The 27,315-nt window shown below is 46.1% G+C and overlaps 1 protein-coding gene across 4 annotated transcripts in view; it reads right to left on the bottom strand.

Annotated features, from left to right (window-relative positions):
- Positions 1-899: 899 nt before the first annotated feature.
- Positions 900-27,315, bottom strand: part of LOC131497780 (cytoplasmic phosphatidylinositol transfer protein 1-like) — a 93,500-nt gene continuing 67,084 nt past the window's right edge. For all 4 annotated transcript variants that reach the window (XM_058704353.1, XM_058704352.1, XM_058704355.1 and 1 more), the window contains exons 4-5: positions 3,516-3,587; positions 900-1,117 (exon numbers count right to left, since the gene is read on the bottom strand). In XM_058704353.1, the coding sequence (XP_058560336.1) occupies positions 1,070-1,117; positions 3,516-3,587 (120 nt within the window). In that variant the 3' untranslated portion in view covers positions 900-1,069. The remainder of the gene's footprint in view (positions 1,118-3,515; positions 3,588-27,315) is intronic.

Raw genomic sequence — 27,315 nt, 5'->3', positions numbered from 1 at the left:
CTGATGGCTCGGAGCCTGGAGCCTGTTTCCGATTCTGTGTCTCCCTCTCTCTCTGCCCCTCCCCCGTTCATGCTCTGTCTCTCTCTGTCCCAAAAATAAATAAAAAATGTTGAAAAAAATAAATAAATAAAATGTTAAAAAATAAATAAATAAATAAACATTGAAAAAAAAGAGAGAGAAAAGTCATTATTTTACCAAGGGTACAAGTTTAAGTACGATGTAACATTATTTTAGACATCGAGGTTTTAATGTAGTTGGCCACCACAGCACCTTTTATTTCAGGCCGCTGACAGGGATATGGTCCAAAACTTTCCCCTTGAGGTTACCAACCACCAAGGGACGCTAACCATTGGAGATCCTGAACTTATGGCGGGGAGGGTACCCCAGCCAGTGGCATTCCTCTCTCCTCTGGCAAGTTCCAGGAATTCTGGAGAGGGCATTTGGCTGGGACAGATGGTGAGATCTATCAAGTGGTCAAATTCTGAGATCTGCTGGGTGCTGTTCTTTTTTTAAAAAAAATTTTTTTTTAATGTTTATTTATTTTTGAGACAGAGAGAGACCGAGCATGAATGGGGGAGGGTCAGAGAGAGAGGGGACACAGAATGTGAAACAGGCTCCAGGCTCTGAGCAGTCAGCACAGAGCCCGACGCGGGGCTCGAACTCACAGACCGCGAGATCGTGACCTGAGCCGAAGTCGGACGTTCAACCGACTGAGCCACCCAGGAGCCCCTGCTGGGTGCTGTTCTGATGTGAGTCCCTCCAATCAGGGGTGAGCAAACATTTTTCAAGTAGTAAATAGTTTAGGTTTGATGGGCCACATGAGCTCTGTTGCAATTATAAAACTCTGCTGTTGTAGCATGAAAGCAGCTTAGACGATACACAAATGAGTGAGCGTGTGGTTGTGTTCCAATAAAACTTTATTGACAAAAAAGGTAGTTTGCTGACCCCTGATAAACTCCAGGTTTCTTAACTTAGTTTAGGAAGCTGAAGTGACCTGGTACAAGCCAAGTCAGTCCCTGCAAATATAGTAAATATCCCCTTGTCCGCATGTCGCGTTCCGTGGTTTCGGTTACCCACGGTCACCCGTGGTCTGGAAGCAGATGAACCTCCATTGGACCTGTCACCAAAAGGTCAATAGCGGCCTAATGGTTATGTCACTGCCTACATCATTCAACTCGCTTCATCTCATCACGTACGCGTTTTATCACCTCACATCATCACAAAAAGGCTGAGAACAATCAGATATTTTGAGAGAGAGAGAGAGAGAGAGAGAGAGAGATCATATTCATATAATAAAAGTTATTATTAGCTTTAGTAAAAGCTAAAGAATATTGTTATATTGTTCTATTTTATTACTGCGGTTGTTGATTTCTTATTTGTGCCCAATTTATAAATTAAACTTTATAATGGGTACATATATGTACGAAAAAAACCAGTATATATACAGTTCGGTATTATCTGTGGTTTCAGGCATCCCCTGGGGATCTTGGAATGAATTTTTCCTCTCCAGCGATGGGGGGGGACAACTGTACAGGGCTCATTACGGAATGCTGCTCTGTCAGCTCCTTCCACTCTCAGGGCTTAGCAGTGGTGGCTCTCTACACCGAAGGAAGGGAAGCCCATTATTGTGCTTATATTTTAAATTATTTACTCTGTTGGTTTTTGCCCCAGCTAAACTAGGAGTACCTGACGTTTGAGAATTGAGCCTACATTTTTAATACCATGCATACAATTCATACAGTGACATATAAATAGAAGGTGCTTGATACGCCCTTGCTGAAGACTGAGTGAATAAATGAATTTCCTCCCACACCAAGCTGGTGTGAAAGGCAGTTCTTGAGTGACGCCCCTTGGGAACCACTCACGCTTTGTCCAGGCAGATTCCACCTTGAAAGGGCAAGCTGTGTTCCCCACAAAAACACCTACACCTTCTAGAAGAATTTGTTACTGCCACAGGCAGGAACTTTCTAGAAGATATTTCTAGAAGATATCAATGTAAAGAGCCATAGAGTAGGCCTGGCCAAAGCTGTTCTTTCTAAAGGGCTTCTTAGTTCTTTTCAGCGACGGTTTTCACCTGAATAAAAGATTTCAAGTTGCTGATGCTTGGGAGTCCTTAGATCTTGCCTCGTGGCACTCCGTTACCTCCACAACTTCCTGCATCCTGTTTTGCATTCCCTTGGCTGTGTCAAGGCACCACAGGGATCACCTAGTCAGGAAACTCTCTCTTGACCATTATGACCCGGTCTCAGTCTTCATCATTCTCCACAAATGCAAAACACGTAAATGACGTAGAAGAAGACGTGTAGCTTCTCGATCCAGGCTCTTCCCTGAGTGGATCCTGATGGAACCCACAGCCCAATCTCAGGGTGAGGCTCTCGACAGGTCAAAACATCCACTCCCCAAGAGAAGGCAATTCAAAATTATATTGCCCCAACAGAAAGAGGCTGGCGTAAATGCTAGGTCAGAAGATGGATTCTCAGCAATACTAAGCAACTTCATGGCTGAGATCTAGTAAGAGTCAGAATGTCCCACAAGGTAAGTATTTTGCAGGAGGGGTACGCTGATTTTAATGTGGGATATGTGTGTATATATGTGAATATAAGCATAGTCCCGAAAAAATATACAGCATGCGCACATATATTTGCTTGTATTCATTTTTCTAGGTAAATGTGAACAGTCACTGAGAAGACGTATGCTCAATCCAATGACCAGAAACCGAATCCTGGAGTTCAAGGTCCCCACCGTCCCCCTCAAATGCCAGTGACAACCACTGCAGGCCACAGAGATTTCCGCACGGAGGCCCATGGAAAGTACATAAAGATGGGAAGAAAGGCGGGACTGCAAAGTAATTCCAGGGAGCAATCCCAGGGAAATGGCCCCAGAAAGCAAATGCCAGAACTTGTCTGGGGTCCTAGGTACAGATCCTCCTGCTGGGCGCTGGGCCTGGCCACCCAAGGGGCTGTGAAAAGTGCCGCGACTCTGAGAGCCCAGCGGATGAGGGCACAGTACAAAATGGGGGTTCTACAAATGTCCACTGATGGATAAAGAAGACGTGGTGTATATATATACAATGGAGTATTACTCGGCAATCAAAAAGAATGAAATCCTGCCATTTGCGACAATGTGGATGGAACTGGAGGGTATTATGTTAAGTGAAATAAGTCAGTCAGAGAAAGACAGACACCATGTTTTCACTCATGTGGAATCTGAGAAACTTAAGACATAGGGGAAGGGAAGGAAAAATAAGTTACAAACAGAGAGGGGGCAAACCATAAGAGACGCTTAAACAGAGAACAAACTCAGGGTTAATGGGGGTAGGGGGTGGGGGGGGCAGGGAAAATGGGTGATGGGCATTGGGGGCGGCACCTGTTGGGATGAGCCCTGGGTGTTGTATGTAAGCGAAGAATCATGGGAATCTACCCCCCAAAACCAAGAGCACACTGTAGACACAGTATGTTAGCCAACTTGACAATAAATTATCAAAAAACCCCCAAAACCATGGGGGCTCTACTCACGCGGTCGTTGCTTCCCTTGTTGTCTTCATACTTGGTTTCTATATGAATGGAGAATTTTGGCAGAAAGGAACACTACGGGAAAAAAAAGGAAGGTTTCATTAGCATACCATTTTTCCTCTCTTTACACCCTCAGCACAGCCGCCGGATGCTCTCCTGACCATGACGTTGGGAGCACCATTCTCCATCAGCAATGTCAAGATACCAGGTCAACATCCAAATTCGGACAGAAAAGCCGCCTTTGGCAACATGAACACGATCGCATCCAGAAGCCAGGCCGGAGAGAACGACCAAGCAATGGAAGGCACGTTGTCCATTTCCAGAAAGAATACGTTCTGTCAGTCCTACCACAGGCTTTAGAAAAGCGAACCCCTGAAACAGAGGCAGGTCCGGTCCCGGGGTGCTGACCTCTGCGGCGAGAAGCTGTCACTGCTGGGGACCCAGCCTTCACCTTCACGTAAGTATTCCCATAAAGCGAGGGAGGTAGTTAGTATGGGAGAGCTTTAAGATAACAGATTACCGAAGTCAGACACACCTGGCTGTTCGTTTCGAATTTATGACTGGACAGCTATGTGAGTTTGGACAAGTCATTTAATTTTTCTGAGCCGCGGCAGTATTAATATGGGGATAATAACTATTACCCAGTAGTGACTTTTTGAGGGTTAAGTCATCACGCGTGTAAGTCGTGTAAGTGCCGGGCGCAGAGGAGGCATTCAGCAAATGACAGCAATTGGCTGCAGCGAGCTTGATGTAAAAGGCAGCCCCCCTTTTTGCCAGTACGAGGGGGAAAAACCCCCAAACCCTCTGCCCTCCCACCCCAGCATCACTGAACCACACTGTGTGTATTAAGTGGACTTCAAGGGTTAAGGTGGCTTGAGAAGAGGCTTTTGATGGATGTTGACGTAACCTCCCTCCTGCTGGCACTGAGCTGGCCAGTGACTTCCTCGGCCACCAGAGATGGGACTGAAGGCCTAATAGGTACAATGACCCGGCAACTCCACTGGGAGCTGCAGGTGTCGGAGAAATGAGACTCCTGCCGATAGGCTCACAATCCTGAGTCTGGCTCTTTCATTTATTTACCCCACGTGCACAGAGCACACATTGTATACATCAGGCACCAGTACGTCCAAGTGCTCGTTCATTTATTCCTCCTAACTATGCCATGAAGTAGACACTACTGTTATCAGCCCTGCTTTAGAGACGACGGAATGGAGGCAAAGAGAGGTTAAGTAAACGGCCCATGATCACACAGCTCGTAAACAGTAGCATCAAGATAACAAGGCTAGTGGCCTGGTCCCAGTGTCCTTGCTTTTCATCACCCCTGCCCCCAAGCTGGTTCTCAAAGTGGGGTCTCCACACCTGTAGCAGTATCTGTCAGAAATGCCAATTCTTGGGCCCAACCCCGTACCCACTGACTCAGAAACTCCAGGGAAGGTGCCCGGGCATCTGTGTTTCACAAGCCATCCAGGGGATGCAGATGTGGGCTTGCACTGGAAAACCACCTCATTACCCCGTGCATGGGGAGAAAACAGTGCACTATCTAAAATCCGTTAGTCCCCAACCCCTCACCCCACGTGCTTCATCCCCCCAAGTCCAGGATCCCCTTTCAGCCTAGCTGAGAACCCCGGTGGCATGTGTACAGGAAGGCAGAGGCCTTGGACGTGCCATTGATAATTCTGACATCACGTGACTGTGTGCATTCGGCGTTCATCTGTCTCAATCCAAGTGAAACAAGCAAACTGAACCGTGACTAAGGAAACACAGAAACAACCAATCCCAGTAATTGCCTTTATGGAGAATGAGGCTCTGAGATTATTCATTAACACCTTCTTTGCTGTCTCCTCTCAAATCTCTCACTCCACAGTTGCTGCCCTCACACCCTCTGTCCCTGGGGGTTCCAAGGAGGGGCTGCTCCTCATGAATCGAGGCCCTGGAGGAATCGGAGCGGCTCAGAGCCCCAGGGCAGAGCTCTTGACATGTGAACCTGGAGAGATGCACCTGCCAAGACCCTTTTAAAAATGTCAAGCCTTCTGGCAAACTGATCAGTCCTTTTTAACCCATAATTCATCTGAGAATCAACTTAATGCGTGCATAGAGCCAGATGGTGAGAGAACAGAGCCGTCTTGGGTGGGGAGCTGGGTCCGGGTGCATCAGAGTGGAACCCCACAAGGAGTTTTTATCGGTGGAAACTGTAAACCACTTAACTAAGGTCAAACAAATGAATCCGGGTATTCAACCCAAATACGAAATGCAAAACTCTTATGCAAATTAGCAGATGCTGTTATTTTTGAGTCAAGGGCTTAGGTTATTTTCATATCAGAATGGCAATCTTGCCAGAGGCAGGGAGCACACCTGGCTCCGGTGAGGCAGCGGGGAAAACCCGGATCGGACAGGTCAACTCCGGGCTGGTCAAGGTCTTCCGCTATAGCACCGGTTCGGGACTGATAATCTCCATGGGCTATCTGATGGCTGGTTCTCAGAGCCCCAGAGGCTGGTGTCTCAGCCTCTGAATGTGGAGGATCTCTGGCCTGGGGCATTTCCAGAAAGATCACTAAAAACTTTCCGGCTAGAAGTCTATCTCGACATCGAGTTCTGCTTGCCCTACACAGGTTAACTTCCCTAAAGACCCAGCCCACTAATCCTAGTAGAGCCTCGGTGATTAAGCAAGGTTCTTCTTTCTCCCTGGCTGGCTTCCTGCTGTGTCTCACTACTGAGGTTGTCATAAATCCCTTCCCTTCTCTAGACCACCCAGGTCTAGAGAAGTCTGCGGGCTTCCCTCTTCCTCCCTCGCAACTAGTAATCTTGATTCATAGTTTAACGAGACCATGTGGTAGAAACACCAACAACTTCCCTCTCCTCCACTGCTAATCTGCTTATTTCTATATGCTGCTTCTTATTCCTTGTGAATCAGACAAAGGTGTTGCTTTCTGTATTCCAGTGGAAAACAATGCAACGACAAGGACTGAGGCAGTGAGGGCAGCAGACCCAGGCTCAAATCTGAGATGTATGGATTTGAGCAAATTATTTTGGCATTCCCGGCCTCAGTTTCCTCGCAACAGAATGGAGACCACCCTTCTCTACTCTGTAGGAGTGCTGAGAAGATCACTGAGATCATTCCAGTAACCCCCAGCACAGTGCCTGGCACATAGCAGGTGCACAGCAAAAAATTTTAAGTCTCTTCCCTGGAAACTTGTTCCGTCGATTACTTGCATCTTCTCCCTGCTTCCTTCCTGCAGCCTAAAAATATCATGAAAGGTGTCATCTTCCTAAAAAACTAGTATCAAAGTACCCTTGGTGATGTTCCTTCCTTCATCCACAATTAATTCCATTTCTCTTTGTCTCCCCCATCAAACTCTATTAAAAAAGTAGCCCATGCTCTGCTGTTTTTTCGCCTCTCACCTCTTCTCAACCAGAGCAACAGGGTATGGAAACAACCGAGAATCAAAGAATTTTTCAAACAAACATCGCTTCCCCGTCGTCCACACCCTGAGGAACTCTCTATCCTGTTCGGTAGGAGTCAAGAATTCCACCTTTCTGGAAAGCGGTTCCTTCTCTGCCTTCCGTTCCCTCCCCCACCCCTTCAATGGAGGGGTCCCCTTAGGATTTTGTCCTCTGCCCTATTTTCTGGTACCAAACCCTCTCCCCTGGGGAATAATCTCATCTGCCCCTCACTTTTCCTAGACCATGTTATCCGGCTGCCTCCCAAGCTGACGTCTAACCCCACCTGCTTTTCTCACGTATGCAGCTGCCCGCCGGCCATCCCTAGCAAGGGTCCAAACTGAAAGGTCCATACTGAATTAGAATGTTCTCTGCACTGTAGGAGATTCCTGGGGCTGCCGTAACAAACTGGTCCAAGCAGGGTAGTATAACGCAGCAGTTTACCTGCTCCGTTCTGGAGCCCAGAAGTCTGAAATCAAGGTGTTGGCAATGCTGCCCTCCCTCGGAAGGCTCCCCAGGGAGAACCCTTCCCTGCCTCTTCCAGCTTCTGGTGGCCCCAGGGGCTCCCTGGTTTGTGGTTGCCTCCCTCCAGTCTCTACCGGTGTCTTCACATCACCTTCTTCTCTCTGGGTGTCCTCTCCTTTTCTTTATAAGACACCAGTTACTAGATTCAGGCCATCTTAAATCTAGTGTGATTTCATCTTGCACCTTGAGGTCCTTAACTAATTATATCTGCAAAGAACCTACTTCCAAAAAGGTCACGTTCTGAGGTTCCAGTGGACACGAATTTTGAGGGGACACCATTGTAGTGAGGGACACTACACTCACCCATCATGGCCAGTGAACCCCCAAATCCTGCTGGCTCAGCTTCCCCCCTTAAAGGCAAGACCTAGAGTCTTCTATATCCGATCCTAATTTTCTTTATATCTCTGTCCTGTATTCCTCCCATAGTCCACCACAGAAGAGTGCTCGCCACTCCCTGGAACACTTCTGGCTGCCATGTTTTTTTTGTTTGTTTTTTGGGTTTTTTTCCTGCCTACAGTTCCCTCAGCCTGAAGTCTCCTACACAGCCCATCTCAAATCCCATGTCAGAATGTTGACCCCATGTGTGCGGGTAGCGTTCTGTTTGTACCTGTGTCATAGCACTTATCTCCTTGTCCATCATCACCATTAGCTGCCAGGTGTCCGCCTCACCAGGCAGAAGATAAGTCTGCAACACTGTTCCATCAAGAAGACCCCCTCCTCACTCCCTGCTGTCACGAGGAATGGCGTAAGTCACCCCGTCATTCGGGCATCAAAGCTTCTGTGACGGAGGGCTTTGCTCCAGCTAGGAATATACCATCTCACCTGGTCACTCTCACATTTCTCAAGGTGGAGTACCCCACCTTCCAAACCTAGACTTTCTCCAAACACGTCACATCCCCTAAAGATTCTGACACATTTCCATCGGGGAGGGGGATTCCATAACACTGAAGGAATGATCAGGAGTGTGGGAGCAGGAAAAAAAAAAAAAAGGGAACCCAGACACAACCAACTGGAACATGCTGCAGGAAGGGAGACGTCAGGAGCGTCCCCCATTGGCTGAACCTGGAAGGCGTCAAGGGATTCGGAGGACTCCTATGCTCTCTAGGGCACAGTCACTTGGGAACAGCGAACACTTCAAGTCCCATCTGGCCCATGACCCAACATGAAGGACAACCTGAAGGAAAGACTAAAACCTTCCCGCCAGATAGAATGCTCGGATGGCCCCCAAGATTCCCAGCCCTTGATATACACACCTGGCACAGTTCCTTCCCCTCAAGTGTGGGCAACACCTGTGAGCACCATAGGGTAGGAGCCCCTCTGATCGGATTACCAAGGTGATCAGTTGGTGCACCTTACATAAGACTTCTGTTTTGAAGAAGCAGAGATTCTGGCTGCTCTTGAAGAAGTGAGAAGCCATGAGGGGAGAGGACCATGTGGTCAGAGCCCAAGGGAACCCTCCAGGAGCCAAGAGAGAGAGAGAGACCTTGGGAGACCAGCCAACGAGAAAAGCAGACTTCAGTCCTACAACAGCAAGGAACTGATACTTGCCAAAAAACTAGTGAGCTTGGAAGAGGACCCTGAGCCTCAGATGAGATTGGAGCCCAGCCGAGTGAGGCTCTGAGCCAGGACCCTGCCAACCTGCGCCCAGGAGACACTCTGAGGCCGTAAATGCGTGTTGTTTAAAGTTGCTACGTTTGTGGGAAATTTGATATGTGACGATAGAAAAGCCAACACAACACCCAACCTCAAGAATCCAACCACTGCTTCCCTTTCAAATCACCCATCCGGCTTTCATCTGAGTAAAAGATCACTCAAGTTGAAGCGTGAATAGGTCCCAGGAAACGGGGACTCTGTACTCTTGGAACTTAGTAGCTCCGGCTGTGAGGTCAACTGCTTTGTCAATGACCACAGAGAGAGCAGGACACAACGACCCCACAGGAAGCAAGAATACAGTAGAAGGAATACAGATTTTCGAGTGAGATGCACGTTAGTTCGAGCCCCGGCTTCTTTTTTCACAAGTTACCGTGTGATTCGGAGTAAATTCCTTAGTCCCCTTTGAGTCTTCGTTTTCTCACCCATAAAACGGAGACGATACCAACCTCAGCACCGTGGGGTGAAGACTGAATGATCTAACAAAGGGCCATGCAGTGTCTGGCAGGACAGGTCCTCAGGTGCTGGCCCGTCCCACTGTACCGGTCCTCACGAGATCCCACAGGCTCCATGGGGAGAAAATAAACTGGGTGGGGAGATCCTCCGCTGCTGCATAGGTGCATGGACACGCTGGGAGGCTGTGGGCTTGTGGGTGCGGTGCAAGAAAAGGACACTTGATTGGTCCTTCCCACGACGTGGGCGGTGGCCATGCCACAGAGCGGGTTTGGGCTTTTTCCACCTCGCTCTGCCGCCGGACCCGCTCTGTTGTTGAGGACGCGTCCTATCGTCCGTGCCCACAGTGTCCTCCTTTTCCTGAAAGCCTGGGAGCTCCTGCCTCTGAGCAGGGGCTCGATCCCCTGACCTCTCCTCTGCTTCCCTCGACCCCCTGCCAGCTTCAGGCAGGGAAACAAGAACACTACCGGGATCCCCGTGGACTCTCTTCTTTCCTAGATGTAAAGCCTCTACGCCTGCGCGTTCACTCAGCCTTGTTACAAAAACTGAGGTTCAGACGAGTTGAAAAATAGCATCACAAAACAGCATTTGGGAGCCCCGGGGGCCCCACGAGATGACCCTGCTTACAGGCTGAAGACTGGGGCAGTTACTCTAGGGTAGTAAGATGAGGCAGGGAGACAGGCAATAAAATGCCCTAATCCCCTTGGAGCCTGGGGGACACCATGAGTCATTTCAGCCCCTCCCTGCTCTCCTTCCTCTCCTGGGCCCTTTCAAGATCTGGAATCTTCGTTCTCACGAAAACTCTTTCTCCCTTTCTCTTCTTGACTAGAAGAAAAACAGCTTGGCCAGGAGAACTGCAACAAATATTCACCTTCTTACACCCAGGGTCTGTTTTGCCCCTAACCCCGTAAAAATAGTAGCAGGGTCACGGAGAAATCAGAGAAACGAGGCGGAGTTCTGCCGTCATCTCTACTTTGATTTGCTAGCTTAGATCCTCCGGAGCCAGAAGAGTCTCAGTAGGGCTGCTGTCATCTGCTCCCGCTGTGACCAAGCTTCCTTTGTACCCAGTATCTACACATCTTTCATTTGCCTTCCTAACGCAACGGCAGCCAAGGAGATCGCCGGGTACCTGTGAAATCTCTAGCACCTAAAGCTGAATGTGCAGGAAAGTGATGGTTCTTTGTCGAACATTTGAACGCATGTGCTTGTATCTTTTGGAAGTGACGAGAGAATCTGCAGTTGGGGAAAAAGAATGCCAGGAAAAACAAGCAAAGTGCCTCCCTCGGCTTCTGCAAGAATAATTTTCCAGACCAAGCAACTCCCAGGTTCAGTGTCGGGAAACGAAAGCAGCCTATGCAAAATGCACGGCAGGGCTGAATTTTCAATTCACTACAGACATGCTTTGGAAAAATGAAAGGGCTATTTTTAGTCCAGTGATTGATTAGGGTTGCTATGGCAATCAGAAACACTTACGAGAAGAAAACTAAATGTAAGCAAGTCTTAAAGAGAAAGGGGCAAGCCCATGGGAATTTCATAGTTAGCTTCTGGGTGGTGCTGAAAACCCTTTCTGCAGTCCCCACACGTGCACAGAGAGAGCAAATGGTGGCTGCAGAGACCCAGGCAGGGGAGTCAAGTCTGAGGCTCTCCAGGGGGCTGCCCTTCAGAAGCGTGCGGTGACAAAACTTCTGGAAGAATGAGCGCCATTCAGGTAGAGGATCGCCATTCCTGTCATGCTATAGAAGCCCACAGCACCCATGAAAACCATGAGCTAAAGGGTAGTAATCCCCCCCTACATCAGTTTACAAAGGAAAGTGAAAATCATATTCTCTCTCACAGTATAGTTCTTTTTAAAAAATTTTAATCTTTATTTATTTATTTTTGAGAGAGTAAGAGAGAGAGAGAACTCGTGCCATGGGGGAGGGGCAGAGAGATGGGAGAGAGATGGGGGGGAAGAGAGAGAGAGAGAGAGAGAGAGAGAGAGAGGGAATCCCAAGCAGACTCTGCATTGTAAGTGCGGAGCTCAGGGTGGGGCTCGAACCCAGGAACTGTGAGATCATGACCTCAGCCAAAGTCATATATGCTCAACCAACTGAGCCACCCAGCCACCCCTCCGTTTAACCTTTTGAGGAACTGTCAGGTGGTTTTCCAAATCGACTGCACCATTTTACATTCCCGATAGGAGGGTTCCAGGTTGTCTATATCCTTTCCAACATTTATTACTTACTGCCCAGGTGTTTCTTCACCTTGGGAAGTTTTGGTATATCTTTGGGTCAAAATGATGATGCAGGGTAACCAAAGTCAGCCTGCTTTATGCCCATGCTGAGACAGACATGACCCAACACTGAGGTAATGGTGACCATGATATGGCATTATTCCAAGTATTTGATCTATAATAATTCTGTTATTAACCCTTCAGCCGCGTACAACTCGATGAGGGATGTACTATCATTACCCCCATTTTACAGATAAGAAACAAAGGCACGGAAAGGTTAAGTCATATGCCCCAAATCACGGAACATTTACATGATGGAGCTGAGATTCAGCGCAAGCTGTCAGGCAAGGAAGTTCGTGCTTGTGACCCTACATTCTGCTGCCTCTTGAGCACTGGGAAAGCACACGAGTGCTTCGAGTGGAGTTGAGCACTCGGTCAGGGGTGATGGTGACTAAGGCAGAGGCTTTGCTTTTCAGTTTGTCCTGTGGCCCCCGAGAACAAAGAAAATGTGTGTGTGTGTGTACATCTGCCAAATGATAGATGTGTCCTACTTCAAACAAGCCCGAAGAAGAAAATAACTGTTTACTCAAAAGATAAATTGAGGGGCGCCCGGGTGGCTCAGCCGGTTAAGTGTCCGACTCTGGATTTCAGCGCAGGGCACAATCTCACAGATTGTGGGATTGAGCCCTGCATTGGGCTCTGTGCTGTCAGCGCAGAGCCTGCTTTGGAATCTCTCTCTTCCTCTCTCTCTGCTCCTCCCCGCCCCCTCTCAAAATAAATAAATAAATAAATAAACGTTAAAAATAAAAGAAAGATAAACTGGGGAAATAATTATTCATTGAAGAAATTCACAGTGCTATCCCTTCAAATGCCAAAATATCCTAGTACCTTTCAAATACAATCATTTTCAAAAATTGATTTTAAATATGATGGCTTAAGTTGACTACCGCTGTGAAGGGCTTTCAAAACCCCGCTCAGGACTCAAGGAAGGGCATAAATTCTCAAGTGTACAAAATATTACGAAGAAAAAAAACATTATCGCATTGCTGTTGTATTTTACGATAAACATCTACTTTTATAAAAGACACGGAAACAATCCAAAGACCACCAACAGAGGGTTGGTTAAGTACATTACGGTGAACTCTAAAGCCATTAAAATGTAAAGTGTAAAACAGGACGATCCATTTTTGTAAAAAGAAAACAAAAACATGCTAAAAAAAAAAAGCATGTTAGTATATGCACAGAAAACGTGGAGAAACAGACACCAAAATATTCTCATGGAGGAGATCAGCAGAAATCATAAGCCCCTTTTATCTGCCCTCATATACATTTTTATATTTCTATGTTTTAATTTTTTTAATATTTATTTTTGAAAGAGAGAGAGACAGAGTGTAAGTGGGGGGTGGGCAAGAGAGAGGGAGACACAGAATCCAAAGCAGGCTCCAGGCTCTGACCTGTCAGCACAGAGCCTGATGTGGGGCCCGAACTCCCTCAAATGGCGAGATCATGACATCAGCCGAAGTCAGACCCTCAACCGACTGAGCCGGGGAGCACCCAGGCGCCCCCTGATATACATTTTTATAATGCTTGCATTTGACAATAAACATCTACTTTTTCAGTAGGAAAGAAAAATTCAAAGCGGTAAAAAAGTAAATAAATATGTCAATGAGATCCCAAAGGAACTATATGGGATCTAATGGAAATCGCAAGGTATTCCAGAAATTCTCTTCATTTTAGTCCCCTTTAACCTAAAGGGGAGCATATTATAAAGAGCATGGTTGAGTAGATGGAGGAGGTGTAAGTGAAGGAAGTTTGGGAAATTGCCACTTCAAGTGGTCCCCATCTCATCCATCATACTTGTTCATGGATGAGGAAGGATCTCAGGGATGATACAGTCCTGGAGTTCACACCGCTCTTTAAATGGCACTAGGTTCTTTCTACAAATAAAGCATTATGTAGGGACATGGTGGCTGGTGAGGCATGTCCATGGAACCTCCTGGACCAAGACAAGCAAAGTTTGAGAACCAACGATTGAGCTCAAGAGCAGTGCCGGTTATTGCCGGTTACCAGCCGGAATCCTTCCACGTCTGAGCACAAACCTTCCAAGGAGGCTCAAAGACAAGACTGTGAAATGGAAGACTTGAGAAGCTGGCATGGGGTAGATGAAGTGTTTATAGGCTTTCAAAAGATCATTTCCTTTTAGCTTTTATCCGGAACTCAATGCATTCCTCTCCGGCCATCTTGTTCTGTCTCCGTGCACACAGGTCCTCCTGCTATCCATGAACATTAAACTCAATATAGACTTGACCTTCTCTCTAATGGAATTCCCCTGAAGACATTGATTCTCTGGTACTGTATTCTATATTATCATATTAAATGTACTCCAAAGCTGTACAGGGTATTTCAGCCTGAGATGGGATCATTAACAAAAATGAATCTGCAAATGTTTTCAAGTTTCACCAGCAGGAGACCTACACGAGAATGTGCCACAGGGCTCATGAGATCAAGTCTAGAATTTAGGATTTACTGTCTTTTTGGACTCTGGGGCTGCAGCCTGTGTTGTTTGTAAACTAGGAGACTATGGGTGGTCAATCTGTACGTAAAGGCAGCTGATAGATATCTAGATCTTAAAGTACCTCTCAACTTCCTTTACTCTGTTTTTAAATACTTTTCTTTGTTTTTTTAAATTATTAATTCATTAATTTTAGAGAGTGAGAGAGAGCGAGCGCACATGGTTGCACGTGAGCAGGAGAGGGGCAGAGAGAAAGAGAGAGAGAGCATCCCAAGCAGATTCCAGGATCAGCACATAGCCCGACGTGGGGCTTGATCCCTTGACCCTGGGAGCACGAGCAGAGCCAAAATCAAGAGTTGGATGCTCAACCGACTGAGCCATCCAGGCGCCCCTTCCTTTACTCTTCATGAGGAAGTTTTACTCTTCCAATTTGAAATTTTGCCCCATAATTGTAAAGTGTTTTGCACACACATACACACACAGTCACATATACAAACTCCTCTATTAGGCAGAGATCCTTCACATACACACACACCAATTTCAAGAAGGCGTATGTCCAGCTGTCCCTCCCATCTACTCAGAATTGCAGTCATCATGCAGGCAAAGGTGCATAGGAAGGAAGGGGAGCTATCCGGGCTTCCACTGGGTTCTTGGGTTCCGAGGGCCATGTATGACTTTACACCTAGATAGGGTGGGTGGCAATGCAATGGGGTGATTGGGAAAATAAACTGCAATGACAGTTCCAGAAAACTGAGAAGAGGAACCCAGGTGGAGGAGGAGGAGGAGGAGGAGGAGGAGGAGGAGGAGGAGGAGGAGGAGGAAGAAGAAGAAGAAGAAGAAGAAGAAGAAGAAGAAGAAGAAGAAGAAAGAAGAAAGAAGAAGATGATGAAGGAGAGAAGAAGAAGAAGATGAAGAAGAAGAAGAAGAAGAAGAAGAAGAAGAAGAAGAAGAAGAAGAAGAAAGAAGAAGAAGAAGAAGAAGAAGAAGAAGAAGAAGAAGATGATGAAGGAGAGAAGAAGAAGAAGAAGAAGAAGAAGAAGAAGAAGAAGAAGAAGAAGAAGAAGAAGAAAGAAGAAGAAAGAAGAAGAAGAAGAAGAAGAAGAAGAAGAAGAAGAAGAAGAAGAAGAAGAAGAAGAAGAAAGAAGAAGAAGAAGAAGAAGAAGAAGAAGAAGAAGAAGAAGAAGGGAATTTTAAATTATTTTTTTTTAATGTTTATTCTTACATTGAGAGCAACAGAGCACGAGCGGAGCAAGGGCAGAGAGAGAGAGGGAGACACAGAATCAGAAGCAGGCTCCAGGCTCCGAGCTGTCAGCACAGAGCCCGACGCGGGGCTCGAACTCAAGAACCGCGAGATCATGACCTGGGCTGAGGTCAGACGCTTAACCCACTGAGCCACCCAGGCGCCCCAAGAAGAAGAATTTTAAAGCAAAGAGAAGGAGAAAGGGATTGCATGTAAAGGATAACGATGACAATGAGTCTGAGTGACTTCCCTAATATATGCTGCACAGGAAGAAAAGGGTGGCCAAGAAGAACAGTGGGGCCTGAAAGAGAAGTGGGGGAGGACGAGAGGACGGGACCGAGTGGATGGAAAACTTCTGTCTGTATTCTAGCCCCCGCCGAAAACATCTGTCTGTATTCCAGCCCCCAGCCTCTGCGAGGCTACTCAGCAGCTTGCACCCTACACTGAGGCTCTCTGTTCATTCATTAGTTCATTCATCTCAGGAGCCTCTTCTGTCCTCTGACAAGCTGAGTAACAGCATCTTGCAGGAGAAGCAAGGCCAGGAGGGAGAGGCAGCGAAGACATGAATGAAAATATGTTTTCTCAATGGGGCATGGTTTGCTCCTGGCGCCTCTACGAAAATCGAGCAGGGAAACTAAATTCAGGCTCATACAGTCTAAAGCTGGACCTGTCACGGAGAAATAAGCAGAAGGTGCCTGTGAATACTGATAGCTACACACAATGAAGGCAGGACAGGGATTTAAAGAGACAGGCAGAACACATCCAATGAAAAAGAATGACACGTAAATAGTAGAGATGGGAAAGACTCAGAGGAACTCCCCAAATACACAGGCTGCATAGCAAACTTTATGACAAGCCTTTTCAATTAAAAACTGTAAGAACCACCCCTCTGAACCAAACCAGGCACATTCCTTATTTAAAAATATATTAAAAAAAAAAAACAAACAAAAACAAATCTCACTCACTCTTAAAAAGAAGATCAATGTTGAGATTCTGAACTGAAAAGATGTTAGATATCACATAGTTGAGATTATCTTAGTGGGTAGAGGGTCAAAAACACGGGGGCAATTTTGCACTCACTTTATTTTAATCACCAAATTTAGGCAATTTATTGTATTTTTACACAACGAAATCTGTGCAGTTGTACTATTCTTCCCTCCCCAACATACACTGAACACAATTCCATAGGTACTAATAAACCAGAGAAGAGAAATCCAATTTTCAGTGCCACAAGTGGAAAACAGAAAACAAAAGAGAAGGAAGATTCTATGAAACATGTATTTTCTCTCTGATGACTGACCCATATAAAGTCATTCTGGGCGGTGTTTAAAAAACTGCAAACAGGGGCGCCTGGGTGGCGTAGTCGGTTAAGCGTCCGACTTCAGCCAGGTCACGATCTCGCGGTCCGTGAGTTCGAGCCCCGCGTCAGGCTCTGGGCTGATGGCTCGGAGCCTGGAGCCTGTTTCCGATTCTGTGTCTCCCTCTCTCTCTGACCCTCCCCCGTTCATGCTCTGTCTCTCTCTGTCCCAAAAATAAATAAAAAACGTTGAAAAAAAAAATTTTTTTTTAAATGCAAACAATTTCAAAATGTTAACGTTATGGTAGAGAAGCCCATTTTCTCGCCTGCCCTCTCCCCCAAGATGGCTGAATTAATTTTCTTTGAAGTACAAGGAACAGCTTGGGAACAGCCAGAGGAAATGGAAAAGGGGATCCACCAGTCAAAGAACACTGCTTTTCCAAGGATCCTGAGTCACCAGGCACCAACTGACTAGGTCTGTGAATAAGGTCCCCCCGCCACCCCCTATATGACCAGTTCATTTTCGAAATGGAAACAAATCACTGTCATCTCCGTGCAGGGCTGCCTTTGCTGTGGGGTCACGCGGCACCGTTTGGAAAGAAATTCACAGGTCATTACTGTTGGGAGTCTTTCAAACCGCTGGTATTTGAGGAACAGTAATCACTATGCAATATATTAACTCACTGAAATTTTAGAGAAAACAACATTTACTGAAATAGAATTGATCCACTGACCTACTTTGTGGGTGCATAATGGCTCTAACCCTGAGACAAGTTTCTGGAGCTCCCTTAAGGTTTAGAAGGCTGTCCTTACAAAACCCAAGATCCCAAGGAGAAAATAAGTGTGGAAAGTGCTGCAGCTCCCATGTGAAGATTCACAATGTATGGCAGAAAAGTGAAGCCTCTGACAAGTCCTGCAATAACTTAAGCTTTGTAGCTTTGCATAACCCAGTGCTTCCCTATCTGACTGTGCACAATTTAATGATAGGTATGAGTGGTTTTAGACTTTTTCCACCTAAAATCTCTTGACCCCTGAAGATTTCTGAACTTGGCTATTCTGACTCTCAACTATTTATGGTCTATGACCTGTGTCATGACCTATGTCTCCACTGACTTTTTTCTCTTCTTCTTCTGGGAGGGTCCTCCTCCAGCCTGTGGCTAATTGCTGCCTTGCTCATCTGCGCCCCCAACTGGAAGACTATTTCTTTTTGATCACCACGATTACCTTCTGCCCTGGATATTCAGGGTTAATTGCGACGTGGAGATAAAAGTTATTTCCTAACTATCTAACCCCCATCCCTACCCTTGTCTCCATGACTCCAGAGAAGGAACACTTAAGGACCATCATTCTCTTAGCTTAGTTGAGATGGCCAGATTGTACTCTCATGTCCGTCTGAATAAGACTAATCCTAGCGTTCAGGCGTTGAGTGTATTTTCTCTGTACTGGCACCTATTTCCTAGTTATGTAATTCGGTGATTTCTACCACCCTTGGCTGGGACTCAGTGGAAGGTGGGGATGGGGAGCTCAAGAAAAGCCTGATGGGCATGGAGATCATCGGTCTGCACACACAAGCACCCATCAGCACTTTCAATTATCGGGGATCTACTGGGGCTAAGATTTCAAGGGAAGTTCCTATCCAGAGCCGTTAGTTGCTTTCAGAAAAATACCTCAGCCTCCCGTGCCACTCCCGGGAAGATGGCCCGAGTTCACCTCGGGTGACTCATGATACGTTCTCAACGGTGAGCAGGCTCGACTCTCTACCCTGGCTGGTCTGAACCAACCCCAGACAACCCCATCTCTCATTGTGGCTCAACACCATTTGAGCTATTCATTCAAGAGTCATCTCCTTCTCCCCGGTCTGTTATAATTTACCTTGTCCACCTTTTTCAACGAAATAACGACAATGTGGAGGAACACGGGACAGCTCACCGCCTCTGCATCTTGGGCAACAGAAGCCATTCTCACCAGTACAAAGGGGCTTCCCATCTGCCATGGCTTCTTCTGTGAATTCTTACTGAAAGATATTTTAGCGGAGGGGAGCCTGGCTGGCTCAGTCGGTAGAGCAGGCAGCTCCTGATCTCGGGGTTGTGAGTTCAGGTTCTGCACTGGGTGTGGAGCCTACTTTAAAAAGCTAAAACCTTTAAATAAATAATAATAAAAAAAGGATATTTTGGTGGAGTGGGATGGTCATGGCCCCCAAATATATATAGTAACTGTGTATCTGGGTCACCACTATCAAATTACTGTAAGCTTCAGTTTTCAAATTCGTACAAATGAGAAAAAACTTTTTCCCCTTTATCACGACCAAGGCTGAACTGATGCGGCTGAGCTATGTTCGTAGTCCAGTGTCGCCTTTTTTTAGCTCAAGAGAAACAAAATCAGTGACTTTGGAAGGCAGCCAGTCTCTTCGGGCACCTTCCTTTGTGACTTTACAAACTACAGAAGAACCGGCAGGTTTTGAAGAACGGGCTAGATAGTCCGTCCTCTGGAAAATTGTCATCGTGTTAGGCTTTGTTTACTGTGTAATTAAGACTTTTTCCTATAACCAAGCTAAAGATATTTTTTCCACTTCCTGGGCACATGGCATTTCCACGTAATCCTAACGACTCAGTCATACACAGTGATGAAAAAGCTTTTATGTTTTGATCACTGTGATAATGTTGAAGCCTTACATGACCCTAAATAGAAAGTTCTCTTGTCTGGGTTTTGTCACAAATGAGGGCAGCATGAGGTCTCAGTAATAAGCTGGACAGTCAGATAGAGGACCTAGGGGATCCTAGGAATAGATGAACATTGCTCTGGGCTAATCCTATGAGAACAGAGAGCGGTCTAGAGTATTAGGAGCCCCTGTGTCTCCCCGGAGGGTAGGGAGGGCAGGGTGTGGTGATCCCAGCTGAGAGTCAGGCATTGGAGAAGTTTTGCTCTGGGCAAAACGTTGGGCACAGACAGGAAATACGGGCTTGAAACGACATCAAGAAGAGGTATTTAGGGTGAAAGGATCGGGGGACAAAAAGGCCAACGGAAAAGCATTTAAAACAGGAAAAAAAGGATGAAGACAATTGAAAGCATCTGTCGTAAATCCAGGGAGCAGAGCCTGGAGTCAGGGAGAAGAGCGGGCTCTTCCTCCCGAACTGTCGGGGCAGAGACCGTGAGAACTTGGCTGAGTGTGAGGCAAGGGGAGGGAGGCAACTTCAGAATGACCACTGCAGCCAGAGGGAGAAACCCAGACCCCCAGTCACTGGGAAGGCAGACAGAAAACCTGTGCTATGTTTAGGATGGAAAATCAAAGTGAACTAGCCAGGAACAACGTGGCCTCCTGTAGAGAGTTAAATACAGACCTCACATGACATTCAAAGCCACCATGACCTGGCCTCCAAGCTTCCAGGATCCAGCAATGTCACTTACCCACTGGGCCTGGAGTGTGCATGCTCCGGACTGCCCCCCCGCCCCCACACCTCACCATCCCATATTTATATTTGAAACCTTAACCTCCAATGTGATGGCATTTGGAGGGAGGGCCTTGGAGAGGTGATGAGGTTTAGATGACGTCATGAGGGTGGGGCCCTCACAATGGGATAAGTGCCCTCATAAGAAGAGATCAGAGCTGGCTTTCTGTTTTTCCCAGTTCTATGAAGCCATAGTAGGAGGAGGGCTTTTTCTCCAGGAACTGAAGCGGCTGCTACCTCGATCTTGGACTTTCCCAGCCTCCAGAGCTGTGAGAAATAAATGTCTCTTGTTGAAGCCACCCTGTGCATGGTGTTTTTTGTTATGCAGCCTGAACTGACGAAGACACAGCGGGTGTCTGCAGGTAGGACTTCTACTATTCCCAAGGTCCAGCTCAAACCCCGCCTTCTCCAGGAAATCTTCCCTATTTCTTCCAGGCAAAATTTCTCTCTCCTTTCTACAACGCTCTGTGCTTCAACCACAACCCTTAGCACACATATTCCTTGAAATATTGACAGTTCTACACTCATCTGTTCTCCTCTCATCTTCCCAAGCCCCGCCCCCTTTAATCCATTTCACTTCCTGAGCCAAACCTACCTGAGGCAGGAAGTACTTAAGTTGTTCTGACAGGCCACTGGATTGGCCTTCGGGTTAAGGTGGCACGTTAACTTTAGGACAAGCTGCCGAGTCGTACAGTTCCCTCTCCTCCTTTTCTTCTGGCCCACCAATGTGCCCCTGTCCTTATAACCTGATTTTTGTCCTTAAGTCTCTGACATGAGCTCTGCCCCAGTGCTGTCCCCCCTCCCATACGGTTGCCAGAAAAAAAATAGAAGATGAGCAATCTTTCAGTAGAAGTATATTCCATGCAATACTTGAGAAGTACTAAAAACGATATGCCATTAATCTGAAAAGTCAAATTCAACAGGACATTCTGTATTTTCACTTGCTAAAGCTGGTGACTTTATCACTCCCACATCTCATGATCAAGTCCCCTGTGAAAGATGGCCGTGTCCTGCTCCTACCTGTACACCAAGCTCCGGGCCCCGGTCCAGAGACCAAGGCTCTTCTTTTCACCTTTGCTCCTTGCACCTGCTTGTCTGCCTGGATGGCCCAGTGCCATGCATTCTGCCCTCTGGTCTGAATTTCTCCCATCAGCCTCACTCAGAGCTCATCCAGCTCAGTGGGCAGGTCTGGTGTCAGCCTGCCCTCTGGGCTGAATGATGGCCTGTCCCATTTTGCCTCCAGAAAACCCCGTGCCTTGCTGATGGCTGCCACTGGAATGTCTAGCTTCTCCCCCACAAGATTGTGGCTCCCCAAAGCACAGGAGCTACTCAATGGAACCTACTAGCATGATGTTTTATACACTGTCGGTGTTTAATAAATGATTGTTGATCTAAAACTGAAAGATGGTGTTATGGGTTGAATTGTGTGTGTGTGTGTGTGTGTGTGTGTGTGTGCGCGCGCGCGTCCCTGCCCACCCTACCGCCCCACGATCCAGATATGTGCTTAAGTCCTAACCCGGGTTCCTCAGAATGTAATCTGATTTGGATTTAAGGCTGCTGCAGATGGAATTATTTATAATAAGATGAAGTAGGGCAGGTCCTTAATCCAACAGGACTGGTCTCTCTCTCTCTCTCTCTCTTTTTTTTTTTTTTTTTAATTTTTTTTTCAACGTTTTTAATTTATTTTTGGGACAGAGAGAGACAGAGCATGAACGGGGGAGGGGCAGAGAGAGAGGGAGACACAGAATCGGAAACAGGCTCCAGGCTCCGAGCCATCAGCCCAGAGCCTGACGCGGGGCTCGAACTCACGGACCGCGAGATCGTGACCTGGCTGAAGTCGGACGCTTAACCGACTGCACCACCCAGGCGCCCCTCTCTCTCTTTTTTTTTAATGTTTGTTTATTTTTGAGAGGAGGGGAGGGGCAGAGAGATAAGGAGACAGAGAATCCCAAACAGGTTCTGCCAATGTGGGGCTCGAACCCACGAACCATGAGATCATGACCTGGGCTGAAGTCGGACGCTCAACTGACTGGGCCACCCAGTCACCTCAGGACTGGTGAACTGGTAAGAGGAGACACAGGAAGGAGGACACCAGGTGAAGGCACAGACACACACAGGGAGAAGATGCCATGTGAAGACGGAGGCAGAGACTGTAGTTATGCAGCCACAAGTCAAGGAACACCTGAGGCCATCAGAACCTGGAAAGAGGCAAAGAATTCTGCCCCTATAAGGCATCAGAGGGAGCATGGCCCAGCCAACCACTGATTCAGACTTCTAAGCTCCCAGAACCATGAGAAGATGCATTTCTGTTATTTTGTGGTACTTTGTTTCAGAAGGCCTAATCAACTACCCCAAGGATTGGGGGTACCGTTAGGGGGGAACTGACAAAAAATAAAAAAAATAAGGGCCCTAGAAAAGATCAAGCAATACATCGAGTCAAACAGAAGGGGGTGAGTATGAGCCTATACAACTATAACTAACTTCTTTTATCCCAAAAGTTTTCTCAAATAGAAATAAAATAACATGCTCCTCTGAAAGTCTGAGCTGTGTGATCAGAACTACAGCTGGGGCACCTGGGGGCTCAGTCAGTTAAGTGTTCGACTTCAGCTCAGGTCATGATCTCGCGGTTCATGAGTTCAAACCCCGTGTCAGGGCTCTGTGCTGACTGCTCGGAGCCTGGAGCCTGCTTCAGATTCTGTGTCTCCCCTCTCTCTCTGCCCCTCCCCTGCTCGTGCTTTGTCTGTCTCTCTCTCCCTCAAAAATAAACATTTAAAAAAAAAAAAAAAAAGACCTACAGGAGTCCCGTGGGGCAGAAGCTAGACAGAAGGAAAGGCCACGACCCCTGAGAAATCCGCCGTGGCCTGTGCAGAGGTCAGCACAGGAGACCGAGTCCACGGTAATGGGGGCTGGCCAGAAAGCTTTTCACAGGAGGGCTGCCCGAGGAGGTGCGTCCCCATGGGAATGGCTTTGTCAGGAGCTGTGGTCTTCATTCTGATGCATCCTGTTTTCAGAACCAAAGTCCTATAATGTATGTTCTTAAAAACTGAACGTGATGTCAAGCATTTTTCAGACTTCATTTCTCCATGAATCACCCCCACATTTCATGGTATGGTCATTGGCTTCTGGGGGAATAAGTGCCATGAGTTTTGGGTCAAGTCAAGGTGACCTAATTCTAAAGCTCGCTGAGCAAATAACTGCCTTTGCATAGTTATAGGGACATGAATTCTTTTGTCCCTGTAACTACTGATCACATTTCAAGTGAAAAGTCCATGTACGAGCTTTCGGAGAAGCAAGAAAAAGGATAACATCAGATGTCAATAAAATCAAATAATATTCTAGACAATTAGCCCCATCTGGTCTAAGAATTGGAGCCCAGTCAACATTGAAGGGCACCAAGATGTATTCCCATTTATTCGCCCATAGGACTTCCATTGTAATGATGGCAGCTTCTAGCATTGAAGATTTATCGAACATTCGCCATGCACCAAAGACTGGGCTAAGATTTCACGTTAGATTATTTAATATCATCTTCGTATCGCCCTTATGAGATAGTTACTACATTTTCCCCGCTTACAGATGATGAAATGGAGGTTTAGAGGGAGGTAACTTGCACAACTGTTAACAGAAGCAAGACTCAAAAGATACCCAAGCATTCCTCTTAGAGGCGGTTCAGTTGCTAGCAGCCATGGAACTGGGGATAGTGTTGGTGGGGAACCGTTTAATTGCCTGCTATGTACAGGCAACGTGCTAACCATTGTATACATCAGGGGTTGGCAAACTATAGCCCGGGACCCAACGGGGCCTGCTGTCCGAGGAAATTCAACCAGGCCAACATCTTTTACATATTGTCCATGGCTGCCTTCACAGTGACGGAAGCTGGCCCGCAAAGCAGAAAATATTTACTATATGACCCTTTACAGAAAACGTCTTCTAGGGGCGCCTGGGTGGCTCAGTCGGTTGAGCGTCCAACTTGGGCTCAGGTCATGATCTCACAGTTTGTGAGTTCGAGCCTCGCGTTGGGCTCTGTGCTGACAGCACAGAGCCTGCTGTAGATCCTTGGTCCTCCTCTCTCTGTGAACCTCCCCCACACGTGCTCTCTCTCTCAAAAATACATAAAATCATTAAAAAAAAAAAAAGTCTTCTGATCCCCATGTTAAATCACTGAATCCTTCTATTAATGGCTCTATGGAAGAGGGTTTAGTCCAATTTTAGAGATGAAGAAACTGGTTCAGAGAAGTTAAGCTGCTTACTTCTAAAATGTAATATTTGTATTTTGCCAAAGAATTGCCTTTTTACAGACATTAGGGAAGAAATGCTATATATATTCCTATCGTTTCGTAAAAGGAAATATATTTTATTATCTTTTTATCTAAATTTTCTTATCTAAAATTTTTTTTATCTAAATGTTTTTTAATTTTTTTTTAACATTTATTTACTTTTGAGACAGAGAGAGACAGAGCATGAACGGGGGAGGGGCAGAGAGAGAGGGAGACACAGAATCGGAGGCAGGCTCCAGGCTCTGAGCCGTCAGCCCAGAGCCCGACGCGGGGCTCGAACTCACGGACCCCGAGATCGTGACCTGAGCCGAAGTCGGACGCTCAACCGACTGAGCCACCCAGGCGCACCTATCTAAATTTTTTTAAATAGGCTTTACACCCAGCATGGAGCCCAATGCTGCACTTGAACTCACGACTCTGAAGACCTGAGCTGAGATCAAGGGTCAGGTGCTCAAGCGACTGAGCCACCCAGGTGGCCCAAGGAAAGACATTGTAATACCCAAGAATGAGGGATGTAATTTATTCTCCTAAAGGAAACTTGAAGTGGAATAAATTTAATTTTGTGAACAACTTTGGCTACTATTTTCTTCATTTTGCAAAGCACAGGGGAGAATATACTCATAGAGTCATGTAAGTTTAAAGAACTGGCAACTGGGATCACTTGCTTAAGAACTTTGGGCAGGAAGGTGGCAAAGCCAGAGCCAGAGGACACTCAGGCCTACCTGACTCCAAAGCCGGTGACCCTTCTGCCTGAGGAGATGATCCATCTGTTTTCGCCTTCCTTCTGCCATTCAATGACTATTTATTGAGCATTCATTATGTGCAAAGCCCTGTGCTCTTGCCAAGGACACAATGAATCATTTTCCTCCACTTCCCTCTCACCAGGTCTCTTTCCTTTGGCTGTTTTGATTAAGACCAAAAACTCAACTCCATTATAGCTCAGTTAACCATTTTCTTTTTTCTTTTCTCTTCTTCTTTTTTTTTTTTTTAAGTAGGCTTCACGTCCAGAGAGAGCCCAGTGCGGAGCTTGAACTCACGACCCTGAGATCAAGACCTGAGCTGGGGTCAAGAGTTGGATGCTCAACTGACTGAGCACCCGGGCAACCCCCCATTTTTTTTATTATGACAACTTGACCTGTTGGTTGTTGAGGAAAATGATCCAAATGAAAACGCCATAACACAGAGATACTATAGGGTCTCCCTTTTTAATGCTAACTAAGTAACGATTTTAGAGGCCCTTAGGGCAGGAGGAAATCAAATGATTTTCATCAAGCCATCAAGACTGCCCAATCCAGAGCTCAGAGGAAAATAATCTGAATGAACGTCTTTCTAGTTACGAGGTTCTCCAATAAGTGATCAGATCACAGCCTTTAGGTATCAGCCCCGCCTTCTGTCAACAGCTATTATCATCACTTTAATATTGTATTTCTGGCAACTGCTCTATTACATTGAACTATCACCAGTAGAGCAGTCAAGCTATTTAAAAATACAAGCAAAAGTTAATTATGTAAGGTGAATATCAAGGCATTTCAAATTAACATTCATATTCTTGAACAAATGAGAACATGCAAGTTATTGCATTACATACAGCTATGTAATAGCCTACATTTAAATATTTCTGATTTGAATTATTCCCCTATTTTTTTATTACGTGGTACGATGAGAAAGACACAGGAAGTTCCAATTACTCCACTGTTCTTAAACTGAATATTTAAAAATGATTAAATGACACTTACCGTGTATTCTGGTCCCGGATGTTCATTTGGGCAAGAGGGAAAAGAAAAAAGAGAGACAAAATGATGATTTAGACCATGCTTATATGCAACCACATGGCTTATAAAACCACAGAACTAACAACTACTGGTGAATTATAACTATTAAAAATATGTTAAAGAAACCTTCCAAAAACTGAACTTTCATAAATATCTCCATGTTTGCTCAAGAAACTCTTACAGATGATACTTCTGTGGTTGGGCAGATAAGGACTGTACGACAAGGTTCAATTAGCCTATAGGTTTGTGGCTAATTAAAAACCAGCGAGCTGGCATTATAAAAGCAGAATTAAAGACTAATAATTTCAGTGGAGCATTTCATTAACCACAAAGGAAATCTTTTAAGTGGAAAAACAGCTTTTATAACCAGTAAGAAGAGCCTGTTATGATATTCAAGTAGGGTCTTGAATTTTCGTGTTTGAGGGACAGGAACCAAACCTTCCAAATTTGGGAGCACAGTTTCTAGTTCAGAATCAACACAGAGTTTATTAACATCCCATTCCAAGTAAGAGGGAAAGTGATCTTATAATTATCGTATTATCCAACTGCAGAGGAAGTAGTTGGGGCAGAGAGACCCAATAGAACCTTTGACATAAATTATAGTCAACGTTTTGGGAGAAGCTGTAAAACAAATCAAAGTAAACAAACTTGTTTATTTACAAACCACATCCCCAAATTACTTGGGGACTACTGAGGAAATAGGGAGAAATAGGGATCATGAAAACTCTAGACATATTACTAAAAAAAAAACAAAAACAAAAACAACAACAACAACAACAAACCTTTCACGTTCCTTCTCCACAAGCTATTTAATAAAATCACTTTAAGAAGCAAGCTGGAATGGTTTAGTTCAATTCCTACCAGCCCCCCCTAGGAAGAGCACTGATCTCAAAGGACGAAGGCAAATGGTGAAGAGACAGATACTACGGGGCTCTCACAGTCCCTGCTTGGATAATAAACCCTGAATCAGTGAAATCTGAC

The sequence above is a fragment of the Neofelis nebulosa genome, chromosome 16 (assembly GCF_028018385.1).
Source record: "Neofelis nebulosa isolate mNeoNeb1 chromosome 16, mNeoNeb1.pri, whole genome shotgun sequence".
In the NCBI taxonomy this organism is placed as follows: domain Eukaryota; kingdom Metazoa; phylum Chordata; class Mammalia; order Carnivora; family Felidae; genus Neofelis; species Neofelis nebulosa.
The sequence above is the reverse complement of the archived record's forward strand: the minus strand, read 5'-3'. Positions and strand labels throughout refer to the sequence as shown.